This window comes from Camelina sativa, chromosome 19, assembly GCF_000633955.1.
Source record: "Camelina sativa cultivar DH55 chromosome 19, Cs, whole genome shotgun sequence".
In the NCBI taxonomy this organism is placed as follows: Eukaryota; Viridiplantae; Streptophyta; class Magnoliopsida; order Brassicales; family Brassicaceae; genus Camelina; species Camelina sativa.
Genome location: NC_025703.1, coordinates 2,504,583 through 2,519,774, shown reverse-complemented (window position 1 = coordinate 2,519,774; position 15,192 = coordinate 2,504,583). Strand labels below are relative to the sequence as shown.

Below are 15,192 nucleotides of genomic sequence, written 5' to 3'. Positions count from 1 at the left end.
GCAGAAGATGGCATTGTTAAGTTTTTAACACAACTTGGTTATTAAGTGTTTTTGTGATCTTTGCTTAAAAGTAGTATTAAAAATCTTAATGGGTCATAATTGAAAAAATAGAGGTTTCTTTTAATATCGTTTTGCCAAAACAGAGATGAAATCAAACAAAATTTCTTATAATGAAATGAAGAACTGAAGACTGACTCGACCAAATAAATTTCCTCTTATTTGGTCGAGAGATCTTATCTTGACACGTTTCTCGATGATCAATAATGTGTGTTGTGTTTTTTGTTTATATTTTTCGGTTGGAGAAAGGCAACAAAACCCAACGAGGTGCTTTGATGGCAGGCAAAATAATGACCTTTCCTCTGTGATCCTCTCCACTTTGATATAGTCCATTAATCTAATACATGCAATTGTGTCATATAGCCAAGTAGTATTCAATATGGCAATACTCAACATATGATGCAATGATAGACTTCTGGTACCCAGCAACAAATTGTAGTGGAACTTTAATGGAGGATGTGAATCATGTGCGTAGCTTTAGCTTTAGCCTTTAGGATACGAAGTTTTAGAAAAATCGATTTTCCGCATGAGATCATGTAATATCACTATAGTTCTAGTGTTGACTTTTAAGTAAGCATCAGTCAATTTAATGGGCACGGTAAGTGAGATTAGGTGGTAAGAAGACGAATATTAAAGTCAAAGTTATGAAGAAAAAACTGAAACCTAACCATTTTATTTGATTAGTAATTAATTAACCGAATATAATAAACCGAATCGTAAACCAAAACCAAACCGGAAAAGATAAAATTTTTGTTTACTCGTCGGTTTAAAAAGTAAAAGAGAAGAAAGTCAAAAAAGCAAAGTACCGAAGCGTGAAGGAGACACACATCTTTATACCAAATCTTCTGTTTCTTCTCAGTCTCTCTCTCTGCTTTGCTTCTGTTGTGCTTTCTGTCTTGTCTCTTTCTTTCCCCATTGGATTTGTCATTCTTTTTCTCACCAATGGGAATCTCCTTTAGCAACAACAACAATAACAGAAGACGAGACACCAACCGCCGTCTCCTCCACCACAACCATCCTCCGCCGCCTTACTATTACCTCGACCCTCCTCCTCCACCACCGCCATTCCCACCGCATTATGACTACAATTACCATCTCTCTCAGCCTCTACCGCCACAGCCACAGATCAACTCTTGTTCCTACGGCCATTACCATTACTACCCTCAGCCTCCTCAGTATTTCACCACCGCTCACCCCAATTGGTGGGGTGGTCCGATGACGAGGCCGGCGTATTACGGTCCGCCTCACCCTCAAACTCAAACGCAGCCGCTCCCACCGCCGTACGTGGAGCAACAGAACGCGAAGAAAGTGAGGAACGACGTCAATGTGCATAGAGGTACGGTGAGGCTCGAAGTGGACGATCTCGTCCCTCGCCACCTTCTAGTTTCCTTCGTCTTCGATGCCCTTTTCGACGGCAGGTAATATTCAACCATCAGGGCTTTTGATCTATCAACATTGCGTGATAATGTGATTCGATTTCTAGGTCTTAGAACCATAATTGCGACGAAATTGGCAAATTAAGACCGATGGAACTATTAAAGGAAAGATCTTTACTCATTGGAACCATATGGAATGTAGTAAAGGTTCAAGCTTTACATGATTTTGATTAGGTAATGTGTATATTGAGCGCATGGTTTAATAAAGGAAAGATCTTTACTCATTGGAACCATATGGAATGTAGTAAAGGTTCAATCTTTACATGATTTTGCATAATAGGTAATGTGTATATTGAGCCCCTGGTTTAATCTTGAACTCTAATCAGATCAGAAACGTCGAGAGAGATCTCATCTTTCTTCAGAATTGGAATAAACTTATATGATATGTATTGAGTATTGACCAATGTTAAAGATAAGATTCTCATTGTGTTCTCATTTCATTTTCAGTTTCACTATCACCTTCTTTGCTAAAGAGGAACAAAACTGCACATTTGTCCCGCAGTTTCCAGAGGTTTATTCACCAGCAAGATTCCATTTTCAGAAAGGTCCTGGACAGAAGTTTCTGCAGCCTTCAGGGACAGGAACCGACCTTAGCTTCTTTGCTCTTGATGATCTGTCAAAACCCTTCCAAGAAGATGTGTATCCGCTTGTAATTTCAGCTGAGACTGTAATCTCTCCAAATCCAATCTCAGAGCAATCATCAGTTCATAAGCAAGTCACTCAAGCGGTTCTTGAGAAGGGTAACGATGGATCTTTCAAAGTGAAAGTCGTAAAACAGATTCTTTGGATTGAAGGAGTTCGATATGAACTCCGCGAGTTGTATGGTTCTACCACTCAAGGTGCAGCCTCGGGATTAGAGGACAGTGGTTCGGGTAAAGAATGTGTGATCTGTATGACTGAGGCTATGGACACGGCTGTGCTGCCTTGCAGACATTTGGTAAGACTTTCTCAATCTTTTACTTTTTGGTTTCTAAAGTTGGCATATTTGCTTTTGGTAAGCATTTGTTTTTATATTTTCTTTGATGAGAAGTTCTTGTTTTTTTCGATCAAATCCAACCTACAATATCTATAGATCACTGTGCAATCAGTTTAAAGAGAGGAACATTTTTATTCTAATGTATTATAATGTTGTATGTATGTCCATCTTTGCAGTGCATGTGCAGCGACTGCGCGAAAGAATTGAGGCTTCAGTCGAACAAATGTCCGATTTGTCGACAACCAATCGAAGAGCTCTTAGAGATCAAAGTGAACAGTAGTGATGAACAACACTAGTAAGCAAAAACGGTTCTTCCTTTACTTAAAACACCATTTCTTATATCATTCTTTCTTCTTCTTTTTTCTGAAATCCTCCATATCTAAATCTGTATTTTGAATCATTGTTGTGTGACTTCGTACCGCATATAGATTTGTTTTGGTACAAAGGTTTGTAGTTGGAAGATATCAGCATCAGTATATGTAGTGCTATTGTGCAAAAAAGAAGAGCTTTTTCATTTTCTTTAGCAAATATTTATCCTCTTTGATAACTTCCTAACACTCTCAACCAATCTACTTAATGTGTGTAATTGAATGCTTTTGTTGGTTAGCTTAGACAAAAGGATCCAATGTTGTGGTCCAAATCTCATAGTACCCCCAAATAATTAATTTCTTCTCAAGGTCTAGAAATTAACATTTTGCAGAGTTTGTATAGCAACACATTCTTTACCATGTAGTAGAGTCAAAGATTATAAGAGAGAATGGTGAGTTTTGGTATTTGCAGAGATAGTAAAAGAATAGAAAGAGGAAAAAAGAGGTGAAGTTGAAGAAGAAGAATCATTTTCTGCTTTTTTCGCCTATGAAGTTTAAATTTAAAACATCAATTGAAGAAAAAGCTGCAGGAGGAAAAAGAATGTTTCCCACTGAGGTTGAGCTTTAAAAGAAACAAAAAAGGTCCTTTTTATAAAATAATAAAAAAATAGTCTTAGTTATTCTTTTGACAGAATGCTCAAACTTTTAAATTATGAAAAGTCTTTATTTGATCTGTTATTGTTTGGTCGCAAGCTTAAACTGAACTAGATAATAATTATTGGTTGATTTCGTAATTAGAAGTTTCTTTCTGATGCTTACTGAAGAAAAAAAAATAAAAATAAATCAACTATATGTACATATTTAGCGTAGTTAGGCTGAAATTTCAGTTTTGTAAACAAATATTTCTAAAATTGACTAAAACGAAATGATATCAACGGTGACGTCGATGAGAAATATTACCTTTTAAAGGCCAAAACGTACAATAATGCACTTTCCGAAAATACGAAGAAGATAAAAACGAATCCAAAGGCAAAAGATGGTAACACGACAAAGGAATTAATAATGTCATTTTGTGAAGAGGAAGAAGAAGAAGAAGAAGAAGAGCCATGTCATCATTGTCATGTGCAGAGACACTCATGTGACCAACAACAGCTATCGAGTTAGGCAAAACCCTCAACGACAAAAGTCCATTATTAATCATTTAATCTCATTCTCACAAGCCAAAATTATTTTTCAAAACTCATCAATTGCTTTTTCAATTAAATTGATTTTTTTTTTTGGGAACTTTCCAAATGTGTGAATGTATGCATCTTACGATTCCATTATTTACTAACTTAATAATTGAACAACCATCATATATCTGATATGTATTAGAAATCCAAGTCTTGAATGTTCTATGATTTCATAAGATTTAGTTAAGAATGTGATAATTATATATAGTTAGGCACTAGGCAGGCTTTGATTTAATAAGCAAATGAATGTGTCCTTCAGCTTCACCAACAAAACCATTATACTGTATTCCTTTTTTTCTTTCAAGAAAACCATTTTACAAAATTTACAAGACAATTAATTTGAGTATACAGTGGCTCACTTTATAAATGCTCATCCATATTTTTTTTAAAAATAGTGAGTCTCTTCAAGAAGTGTTAAAGCGAAACACGAAGCGATGAGACGATTAGTAAATGTGTAAAAGAATAATGTATTGTAGATCGTAAAAACAAATGTACTTAGTATTAAAATACAATTGGGAATTAAACAAGTACCTCTAATAATAAATTAGGGGAAACTTGCAGAGAGATCTGGCTGAAAACGTGATTATGAGGGTCACAGTCGCACTATAAATTAGTACTATGAAATACGAACGAGAACGAGGCATTTTGCCATTCATCATTAAAAACTTTAAATACCGCAGCCCCCACTCTTATTTTTTTTTTCCTATTTTTATACTCTCTACATGATATGACCAATTTTGTTTTTGCAACAAAGACTTTCCTATCCCTTACTCAATTTAAGCATCCTTATATTTTTCTTTACCTTATATCTAAGCTCTATTCATTTAGGATTTTAAACAACCAATAGAAATTTGACATATCACTTATTAACATTTTATACAATTTCCAGAATTTTCTATATTAAGAATTATTTTAAACAATCTATTAGGATTTGACATGACATTCATTAACATTTTTTAAATTTCCAGAATTTTAAGAAAAAAGAAAGTTTTAAATTTATGGAAATAAAAGACTATGTACAATATCCCACATCGGCTAGAAAATTTTTAGAACCAGTATAAATAAGATTAATATGCTTCCAACAACGAATGATCAAGAAAACTTGATTTATCACACATCCAAGTTTAAAAGTTTTATTCGGTTTGATCCAGTTTTTTATTTGATCAAATTAAAATTTTAAAAGTTTCAAAAAAATATATTATAATATTTAAAAAAATTTAAAAGTTTAAATATTATAAATATTGAAACTTTTCAAAGTTCTTAGCTTTTAAAAAGTTTTTACATATTATAATTTTTAAATTTTAAAAGTTCAAAATATTATAAATATTGAAACTTTTTAAAAAATTCAAATATTATATTTCGAAACCTTTTAAAAGTTTAAAATATTATAAATATTGATGTAAAACATAAATTATCTTATTTATCTACGTTTGTGCTTTTTATTTCTTATGAGTTGTAAAACATATTTTTGTGTATGATTTTATAGATAAGTTGATATTCTTTCATTAATTTTTATTTTTTATTTTTTATCTTATTTTTTATTTTTATGAGAAAAGAAATGATTTTGTTCTTGGAGTTTGATGGGTTAAGAAGTTGTGTGGTAGTCTAAAAAAAATGTTTTTTTGTGGAAGAATGTGAAGAAGTTGACGAGAAAGAAGAAGAAAAAGAATATAACGAATAACGAGACATAGGTGGTAGTGATCAACTAAATATGAAAACGAGTTAAATTCATGATGATAAAATTGTTTTGTTTTTCTCGTGGTCAAAGAAATGGTTTAGGATATGTGAGGTCATCAGTTTGATTCGTCTCGCCTGGACGTTGAGTTAAATTCATGATTTTTTTTAATCAGATTTGGTTTTATAACACAACTGATTTTTATATTTTAAAAAATTGTGTATCTGAAATTTATTATTTTTTTTCTTAATACTGATTTAAATTTTTTTTATAATACAATATTTTATTACCATTATAAATCATTTATATTTTTCATCAAAATATATCAAATACATCCACGCGTAGCGTAAATTCAAAACCTAGTATTAGTAATACTAGTATACTAATACTACTAATCATTAATAAATTGGGTTATCATGGGTAATTCTCACTTAATTAATTGTATCTCTATATCTTTTTAATGTTCGGTATAAATCTAATTTCGATAGTTTTGACTTTTTTTTACAGTATTTTAATCCCAGTCGATTTTGAAGTCGTCTTATAATTTGAACATACTAAAAATCTGCAAAATATACCACATGCCTCATTGGCATAGATTTTTGACATTGGAGAATTCTCGAAAAAGGTAGTAATTTTTTTTTTCTTTTCAATAAGTATAATATTACATAAAAAATATTGGGAAAGTCTAGGCAAAAAAAAATAACATAATAATATTGGTCACTCCTTTCTTCTAAATAAATTGAAGCAGCGACTTTACTTCTCTCTATCTCTGACTCTGAAAAAGATGAAGTGGAGAAGTTAATGTTCACCAACTTAATACTGCAAAGTCTGAATCTTTCTTCCTTCTTCTTCTTTGCCTTCTTTCTAGTGCGTCTCTCGTTCTCCACTCTGCCTCTCTGTTTCTTTCTTGTTTTTGAAGAAAGAAAGGTATCTATCTTACTCAGTTCTTCACATATACATATGAAGTGATGTCTTCTTTTCTTTTGTGTCCTTGAATGTGTTAAATGATAGCAATATCTTGGGTTCTCTAATGTTGTCCAGTTTGAAGTTGCAAGTAGCAGAGGAGCTGTCTCAGATCTGGTACTAAAGTGAGAGAGATTTGAGTATCTTGTTTAGAAAAAAAAAATGAGTAAAGAAGAGTTCATGAAGATCCAGGTTTCGTCACCATTACTGTCTGATACTCCTTCTCTCAGTGTGTGTGTCTTCTGTTGACTTTTTAATCTGAGAAAGATTTATATGTATATTTGTAGACTTGTGTTCTTAAAGTGAACATACACTGTGATGGCTGTAAGCACAAAGTCAAGAAAATCTTGCAGAAAATCGAAGGTAAATAGAGAACTCAAAATCTCTTCTTTTTTTTTTTTTACTTTTTTTGTTTTGTTTTTTCAAAGTCTCGAATCAAGATTTTTTTTAGTTTGTTGAGTAAATTAAAAGTAGTAGTAGTATTAGAAACTTATTTTGAGTTGTTGTCTGAAACCAATCAGGTGTTTTCACGACCAAGATTGACTCAGAGCAAGGGAAAGTGACTGTCTCAGGGAGCGTAGATCCTTCTGTTCTCATCAAGAAGCTCGCCAAATCTGGTAAACATGCTGAACTCTGGGGAGCTCCTAAGGGTAACAACAATCCCAATCAGTCCCAACTGGCGGATCAGTTTAAGGGGATGCAGATTGACAACGGAAAAAGCAGTGGCGGCGGCGGCGGAAACAATAATAACAACAAGAAAGGTCAGAAGGGCAGTGGAGGAGGAGGAGGGGGTGGAGGTAACAGTAATGCGCCAAAGATGAGTCAACAACTGAATCCACAACAGATGCAGCAGCTTCAACAGCTTCAGAAGATTAAAGGGTTTCAAGATCTGAAGCTTCCTCCTCAGTTAAAAGGCTCTGTTCCTGTGAACAAGAACCAAAACCAGAAAGGAGTCAAGTTTGATGTTCCTGAGGATGATGATGACGATGGTTTTAGTGACGAGTTCGACGATGAGTTTACTGATGATGATGACGACGAGTTTGATGATGAGTTTGATGATCTCCCTCCTCCGTCTAATAAGATGAAGCCTAATGCTCAGCAGATGATGATGAACGCTCAGAAGCACGCTAATCTTGGCGGTGGTCCCGCTAAAAACGGCGGTAAGGGCGCTCCCGGCGGCGGCGGAGGTGGTGGTAAGGGTGGTCCCGGTGGCGGCGGTGAAAATCAAAACCAAGGCGGAGGAAAGAACGGTGGTAAAAACGGCGGTGGAGGTGGACATCCACAAGACGGTAAAAACGGTGGCGGCGGTGGTCCAAACGGCGGAAAGAAGGGTAACGGCGGAGGTGGACCCATGGCTGGAGGACCTCCGGGCGGTTTCCGTCCCATGGGAAACGGAGGTGCACCACCGAAGATGAGCATGCCTATGGGAGGACCAATGGGTATGGGTGGTCCGATGGGAAATATACCGGCGGTTCAGGGATTACCCGCGACCGGTCCAGGCGGTGTACCACCGGGTTATTTCCAAGGGGCCGGGTCAGATCCGATGCAACAACAGCAATATTTAGCAGCTGTCATGAACCAGCAACGAGCTATGGGTAACGAACGGTTCCAACCAATGATGTACGCACGTCCACCACCGGCAGTTAACTATATGCCGCCAAATCCGCATCCCTACCCGTACCCGTATCCATATCCACCACCTTATGGGAATGATCAGTACTCTCATGCCTTCAGCGACGAGAACACATCAAGCTGCGATATTATGTGAGATATATGGTCGACAAATCTAAATAAAACTTCAATATAGTTGTGTATTGAAATCCTAAGTTGGGGTTGTTTTTTTCTTCCATGGATCGAATGCTAAGTTGTTTTAGGTTTTTTTTTTCCACTTTGTGATGATAGCTTCGGTAATTTAATAGAATAATATAAAACTTCAAAATTACTAGGTTTTCTCAGTCCATGTGACTTTATATTTGCTAATTGTTGTGAATATACGGAGTTCCCAGAACAAATTCGGTAGATACCAAATCAAATTGATTATGAATGAATATATTGACACTTTTGGTTTGATCTTATTAGTATTTTTTTTTCAAAGAGGATACGGAATCTTTTAAATGGAAGTGGAGTTGTGTTGTCCTATGGACCATTATATTAAGATAATTTTCTCCACTATATTTGGATCTTGCTTTTATTTTCTTGTTGTTAGTTCTGAATTCTGTATTCTGTCGTCGAGTTAGGGAAAAGTATTATAAGCAAAAGTCAGCATGATTGGTTGCATTTAAATTCAAAAGTTAAAAAGGAAGAAAAAAGAATAGTATTTGATATAACGACTCATGATGACTAATTTTGTAAAATAATAATCAAAAATTTTGGGTCGTGGTCATATATAATAGTCTTCCTAGTACGTAAAAATTGGTCATCAATCTCCATCACCAATTCACGTCCGATGTTGTATTCTCTGTATAGTACTATTAGTTATCGAAACACTTTTTGCAACCAAATCAATTATTATCATGACTTTAATCGACAAAAACTAAAAATCATACGTAATTACTATTGCAAAATGCAAATATGATGTCGATTTAATGATATTAAATAAATAAATAAAAAGATGAAGAAGATATACATATACAGTATATCATATTGATTATTGATCGTGCATGATGTATTGATGATGATGGGGCCGAGTGGAACAGTTGAAAGAATTAAATGAAGGCTATGCGCGGCAGAGCTAAGTGTAGCGTCACCAGAATTGTTCAGTGCTGCATATATATATATATATGTCTCATCTTCTATGCTTTTTACATATAACACACAAACTTTACTAATTAACTCAGAATTTAGATTCGCCTAGCTAGATTCTTGTTACTACGTAACAATTTCCTTTTTCGCTTACATCCTTTCTCATGTATAGTATAAATATTTGTTTTCTAGCTGTTACTTATTTGAAATACGTACAAATATACACGTGATGAAAAAAAAATGATATACTTTATACGTTTGCCGACCAAAATACACGTATGTGGAGAAAAATGTGAGGAAAACACATGCATTAATATGGCACCCGATAGTATATTTTTATTGTAGTGAAATTGTGGTATAATTACGCTAGAAAAATAAAATTCAATTGAGTATCTGTTAAGTCGTTCTGAAGTTTGAAAACATATCATTTTTTTTTCTTTACAAGTTACAAGGTTGTCGCCTAACAAATGAAATTTCTTTATATGGATTTTATTTTTCTTGCGAACTAGTAACAGTGTTCAGGGTATCCTATATACAGTAGTATGTTTCTGTAGTTTGCATTTATTTAGATCTCCGCAATTAAATTAGTTGAGCTTATAGAAGAAAACGAGTTGAAAAGTGGAAGACAAGTAAAAAAGTGAAATGCAACAAAGTGTGCGAGCAGCTCGAGATCCGACATTTGTTCATCTCTTGTTTAGTTGCAGCTCCAAGTCTATCTATCTTCAACCTCAGTTTTACTTTACTTACTTGTTCCCAATCAAAAACCCTTTACAGCAATTTGACAAAATAACCCATCTTTTCACTTTTTCCTCTTTTGGGACCCAATATTTTCTGTTGCACCTCCTTTTAAAAAACAATCCTTTTCCGAAAGAGATCGCCACAGCCAATTCTCTCTAATCTTGAGTTAAATTGTTCTGCCGATAATTTGATTGAAATGTTATGTTGCTTAATAGTCGTATATACTGCAACATGTTAAAATGCACTATCATAGTTTTTGGTGAAACTCCCATTTTTCAGTTATCCAAAAAATATGTTGCCAACTCAGCATTGTGAGTGAATGGGTTGTCATGTTAACCTCTGAATCTCAGCCGTCGATTCAAGAGCTCAGTCATCTAGGACTTTCGTGGGACCCATCAGTTACAAAACCTTTGAATCACACAGCTGTCCACTAAACACATAAAAACAAACAATATTCTACTATTGTTTCTACTAATTGACGTTTTAAAAATAACTGTATGTACTAATTATTGCTATTCTTATCAGGTTTAAACTTTTTGAGAAGTTGTATGCGATATTCTAGTACACTGTATAGAAGTACTCCATTTATAAATTGTCTGAATGTTGTTTGTTGGGTGAGGGGCTGAGGGTGAACTAGAGTCTAACATGCTACACCATCTTTATATATTACAAAAACGTATATAATACCTAATTCTATATTTTACAAATGATTTTAGAATATGTAGTCAATATGGTACGTGCAACTGTGCAAGCATAATTTTGACGTGCTATCAATACAAACAGTGCTATTCTTTTGATTCGTTTTAATAACGCATATACAGTGTGTACCCTTTATTACAATGGCCTTGCAATTAGTACAGTCACTGCACTTGGTAGTTGGTATGTATGTTACTTATGATGGATGTATAGATTCCGTTTTGTTGTTGTATATATATCCCTTCACGTTGAATATGCGTTTAAGAAAATTCATATGTCACTATTATTAGTTTTATTTTAAGGAATAAGTAAAAAAGTTCTTGTGAAGGTGTAACGACAGAAGCAAGCAAATACCGCTTTAACTATCGATCAAGAAACTGATGGTCCGATAACAAAGTCAATAATTGAACCACAAGCATTCTCACATGTTAATTGATCTCCTATATATATCTACTTAATCCATATTAATTAATTATTTCCTGAGGAAACTAATGAATTAAAAACACACACTTTAATCTTTACAATTAATGTACCTTTTTAAGGGTATACTATTTATTTGATTATTGATTTATCATGCAAATTGCAATTGGACGTTGACTCTAAATTCCAAGAAGAAAAATGTGTAACCAAACCCATGGAGTTCTCTTTCTACAGTGACACACGCTCCCTACAAATTTCGTAAATACAATGTATTGAAAGACTAAATGGAGTGGGTGCTACTATTGTAGCAGCCTAGTGGTTGGATAATCTCCGTTTTCAAAAGTTCCCTCACTTTGATTTGGTATTATCTTTCTCTCATTATGGCCCAGTGACCATATACATATCCACAATTTGATTCGCTTATAATTATATGGTGCCATATATGTGACAAGTAAAAATGTGGAACCAATAATTCAAAACTTCAACCTCGCTACTTCAACCCATATATCCAACAGGTTTTACTCATTGCTAATCTGAAATTTAACATGGTGTGTATCAGACTTCTCACTTATTTACATGCTCTCAGTCTCATATTAATTGTTGTTTAAGGCGAAATTAAAATATTCGGCTCGGTTTTAAGCATAGGATTAAAACAAATGTTGAGACGAGAGGAAGAATCAAATCAAAAGACACGAATGCGGTCACGAGCATATATTAAAAAAATGGGATTAAATTAAATAATAAAGAAGGATTTGGAAAGGAATTGTGAGATTAATAATGAATGGCAGTGAGAAAATTTTCTTTTGGTTGGGTCAATATGCATACTGATAATATATTGAAGTTGACAACTCAGAGTGTGCCACATTCGTGATTCTATCATGTGAATTTGACAATCCGCTTTCTGCACTAAATATATATATATTTTTTTCTTTAAATATATAATGCAGTTGTCAATATAAATTTGTTCATGCCTCAATAATTATAATATGTGTTGCACATAAAGCAATTATCAGACTTAAAATTGTTTATTTTAATAGTAAAATAATATTTGTTTACCTCACAATAAATATAATTTTGTTAATTCTACAGGAAAAAAATTAACACAATTTTTTGGCGCAGAAATTTTATTATTTACTAATAATTAAATAAAGAAGTTTGTTATAATAAAATTGTTTGATAAATGATACTGTAAACAAGTAAATGTTGTAATCAAAAGTTTTAGTGTAAGCAGTAGATGTCCGTATATATATTAAAAACAAGAAAAAAATAGGTAAAGATATTTTTTGTTTTTTTGTTTTTTTTTTGAACAAACAGGTAAAGATATCCTTGAAAACAATATTTACATTGAAAGAGGATATATGAAAATGTCACAAGCAGCAGACATGCATGGTTCTGGTATCACCACGTGACAAATTGGGTAACCTTTAACCATCACCAAGAAGCAGGTAAGCCTTCACCTCACCAAATTCCCCTTTCCCAATCTTTGGGGCTTGGGCTTTGGTCAATCATTATATACCGTATATGTGTATATAATTTTATTCTATTACATAATTTTACAAAAGATAAAAAAAATCTCTAGAATAATTTACGTCCAGTGTATATAGGTAATAGATTGATTTAGGAAATTGATTTGATTTAGCAGAATCCTCCGTTATATATATATATATATGTTATATATATATATGCTTACCAACTTGCCAAATATTTGTATGTTACAAAGACTAAACTCATAATGATGTCTCTAAACCATGAGGGTAAACTCTATAATGATGTATAAAACATCCATATTAATGTATGAGTCCATAGTTTACTTGTACTCCAAAAACTTTTTTTTTTTACTCCAAAAACTTATATGGTTTTAGAAATGAGAAATTCCAGATTTTTTTTTGTTTAATCGGAGATTTCCAGTTCTATAAGTTGGATCTGCGAAAGCGAGATAGAGACCATAGACCGAAACTCCGACAGATGACATGTATAACGTTCACGAAATGTCTACATTTTTTCTTTGTCGTCAATGTCTAAATCAAGGGACTGTGTTACTGTTTTTGTTCCAAGAACAAGTAATCTAATATGTTATAGGATTGTGTATATTTATATTACATTCTATACGTCTACACACAATTACATTCGGATGATAAGGTATTAAACTGTTTGTCCAAAAAAAAAAAGGTATTAAACTAATTAGAACGTAAAACTGTAATCATTTATTTATGGGAAATTACAACTTTGATCAAGATCAGATACGAAAATAAACTACGTAAAACGTAAGTGTTTTCTAAAAAAAAGGTTTAGAGGAGCTTATTTGTGGCAAAGTATCAAGAACGTATGCTCATGTAACGATACATGATAATTAAAGCCCAAAAGCACGATACACGCTGTATAGTACATGTAGAATTTTGTTCTTATGTGGTAGAGACGACGATCCCTTCAGGTACAAAGCTTTTCTGAACTTCAAGAGTTAGTTCCTCCAAGCTTAAGTGACACTCCAGTCCTATCTGCACATGTAAATTTTATTGTGACGAAGTTTAAAACAAACACTCATATAAACGTTCTATGATCACTTATATATACGTTGAGCTTATAACTATTTTTTTTTTTTTTCTGTGTGAAGAAACATTGTACAAAGTTAAACAGTCTTATAAATTTGGTTACAAGTAAGTACTAAATTGACACAAGACATCAGATTCGATCGGTTAGCAATAGGTAGTTGGCTTTTAATAAGTTATCGGAATTCAATCTTATGTCATGGTATATAATGAGTTTAATTGGTTGTTCTACTGATTAGACCAACATATGTAGATGTAGATATGTACCTTAACAACGAAAAAGTATAAGACAGTCTCCTCCATGCTACTAATATTGAGGTGAAGAACCTGAAAAGATAGCTTCTCCAAGACCGAGATGATCTTCACGAGCTGGCCCATGATTCGCCTAGAGACAACTCTCAATACAACGTTAGAGCCTGAGATCTTGGCTTCTACGTTAGCATGAGGAGAGTTGCAGCATGCTCCTACCTCCTTGAAAGTACTCGTGGTCATTACATTCTCGATTCGACTAAACGGTACTCGGGTGGTGGAGGCGGCTAAATTGGATGGCTCAATTGTTTGGTGATCATAAGGAAAAGAAGGTCGGTTCATTGTCTTTCTACGTTTCTTGGACTCAAGAACTTGGACCAATTGCTGCAGCTCTTTGATGAACTCTATCACTCCTCCGATTATCGAAGCTTGATCTCCCTAATACGGATCAATTATTGAAAACGAGACCATATTATTCAATAGGATTGGTGCATGCGGCTTATCTGTTTTTAGCAGTTAACAGAGAGAAATATATCTTGTATATGCATAAACACATATACAAAATGAAGATTATGAGAACTGGACCAATTATATGACATGATATGATCATATAACATATTTTCCAAAATTAGTAACTTTGGAAAATCCAGTATTAGAAGGGTTACCATGCATGATCCTATACGTATCTAAGAGCTTTGCTCCCGCGCGCAGAAGGTTTTTCTTTGCTTCTTAGAAACTAAACTATATGAAATAGTTCAATTGCATGTGAAGCCCCAAAATTTTATGATTCTAGCTAGAATTAGACCCTTTTTACTTACGAAACCAAGAAAGCACCTATTGTTTAACATGAAAAAGCACCAAACCTCTTTCAAATTGAGGAAAATCATAATGAATTGGAATTGAGAAATGAGGGATCAAGAGGAGATCACATGAAAGTTACCCTTTTGATATAGAAACAAGGAGTTAAAGAACGAAGGGATTTAAGGTGCTCGTTCATTTGTCTTCTTCGATTCCTCTCAACAGCGATGTGAGACATGATCCTTGACTAAGATTCACTTAATTATACCTCGTCTAGGAATCTTATCTATCAAAGAAGAAGATGATCACTTTCACTCTTTCCGACACATTCTTCAAAACAACGTCGTATTTATACA

At 33.8% G+C, this 15,192-nt stretch overlaps 3 protein-coding genes across 3 annotated transcripts; 2 read left to right on the top strand and 1 right to left on the bottom strand.

Annotated features, from left to right (window-relative positions):
• Nucleotides 889–2,997, top strand: LOC104764300 (probable E3 ubiquitin-protein ligase LUL4). Its single transcript, XM_010487802.2, has 3 exons — nucleotides 889–1,475; nucleotides 1,941–2,430; nucleotides 2,646–2,997. The coding sequence occupies exons 1-3, from the start codon at nucleotides 1,000–1,002 to the stop codon at nucleotides 2,763–2,765; spliced, it is 1,086 nt and encodes a 361-aa protein (XP_010486104.1). The 5' UTR covers nucleotides 889–999; the 3' UTR covers nucleotides 2,766–2,997.
• Nucleotides 6,382–8,596, top strand: LOC104764299 (neurogenic protein mastermind-like). The gene is made up of 4 exons (XM_010487801.2): nucleotides 6,382–6,611; nucleotides 6,726–6,839; nucleotides 6,935–7,010; nucleotides 7,169–8,596. Exons 2-4 carry the CDS (start codon nucleotides 6,810–6,812, stop codon nucleotides 8,413–8,415), a joined length of 1,353 nt encoding a protein of 450 aa, XP_010486103.1. The 5' UTR covers nucleotides 6,382–6,611; nucleotides 6,726–6,809; the 3' UTR covers nucleotides 8,416–8,596.
• LOC104764298 (transcription factor MUTE-like) lies at nucleotides 13,425–15,145 on the bottom strand. Its single transcript, XM_010487800.1, has 3 exons — nucleotides 14,979–15,145; nucleotides 14,057–14,476; nucleotides 13,425–13,738 (listed from the first exon to the last, which is right to left on the bottom strand). The coding sequence occupies exons 1-3, from the start codon at nucleotides 15,072–15,074 to the stop codon at nucleotides 13,646–13,648; spliced, it is 609 nt and encodes a 202-aa protein (XP_010486102.1). The 5' UTR covers nucleotides 15,075–15,145; the 3' UTR covers nucleotides 13,425–13,645.

Excerpts from the sequence above, each read along its gene's own strand:
- LOC104764298 (XM_010487800.1), bottom strand. The coding sequence starts at position 15,074 with ATGTCTCACATCGCTGTTGAGAGGAATCGAAGAAGACAAATGAACGAG. Across the intron at positions 14,477-14,978 it reads CTTGTTTCTATATCAAAAGG|GGAGATCAAGCTTCGATAAT; the intron begins GTAACTTTCATG and ends GATCCGTATTAG. Across the intron at positions 13,739-14,056 it reads TATACTTTTTCGTTGTTAAG|ATAGGACTGGAGTGTCACTT; the intron begins GTACATATCTAC and ends TTACATGTGCAG.
- LOC104764299 (XM_010487801.2), top strand. The coding sequence starts at position 6,810 with ATGAGTAAAGAAGAGTTCATGAAGATCCAG. Across the intron at positions 6,840-6,934 it reads AAGAGTTCATGAAGATCCAG|ACTTGTGTTCTTAAAGTGAA; the intron begins GTTTCGTCACCA and ends GTATATTTGTAG. Across the intron at positions 7,011-7,168 it reads AATCTTGCAGAAAATCGAAG|GTGTTTTCACGACCAAGATT; the intron begins GTAAATAGAGAA and ends GAAACCAATCAG.
- LOC104764300 (XM_010487802.2), top strand. The coding sequence starts at position 1,000 with ATGGGAATCTCCTTTAGCAACAACAACAATAACAGAAGACGAGACACC. Across the intron at positions 1,476-1,940 it reads GATGCCCTTTTCGACGGCAG|TTTCACTATCACCTTCTTTG; the intron begins GTAATATTCAAC and ends TTTCATTTTCAG. Across the intron at positions 2,431-2,645 it reads TGCTGCCTTGCAGACATTTG|TGCATGTGCAGCGACTGCGC; the intron begins GTAAGACTTTCT and ends CCATCTTTGCAG.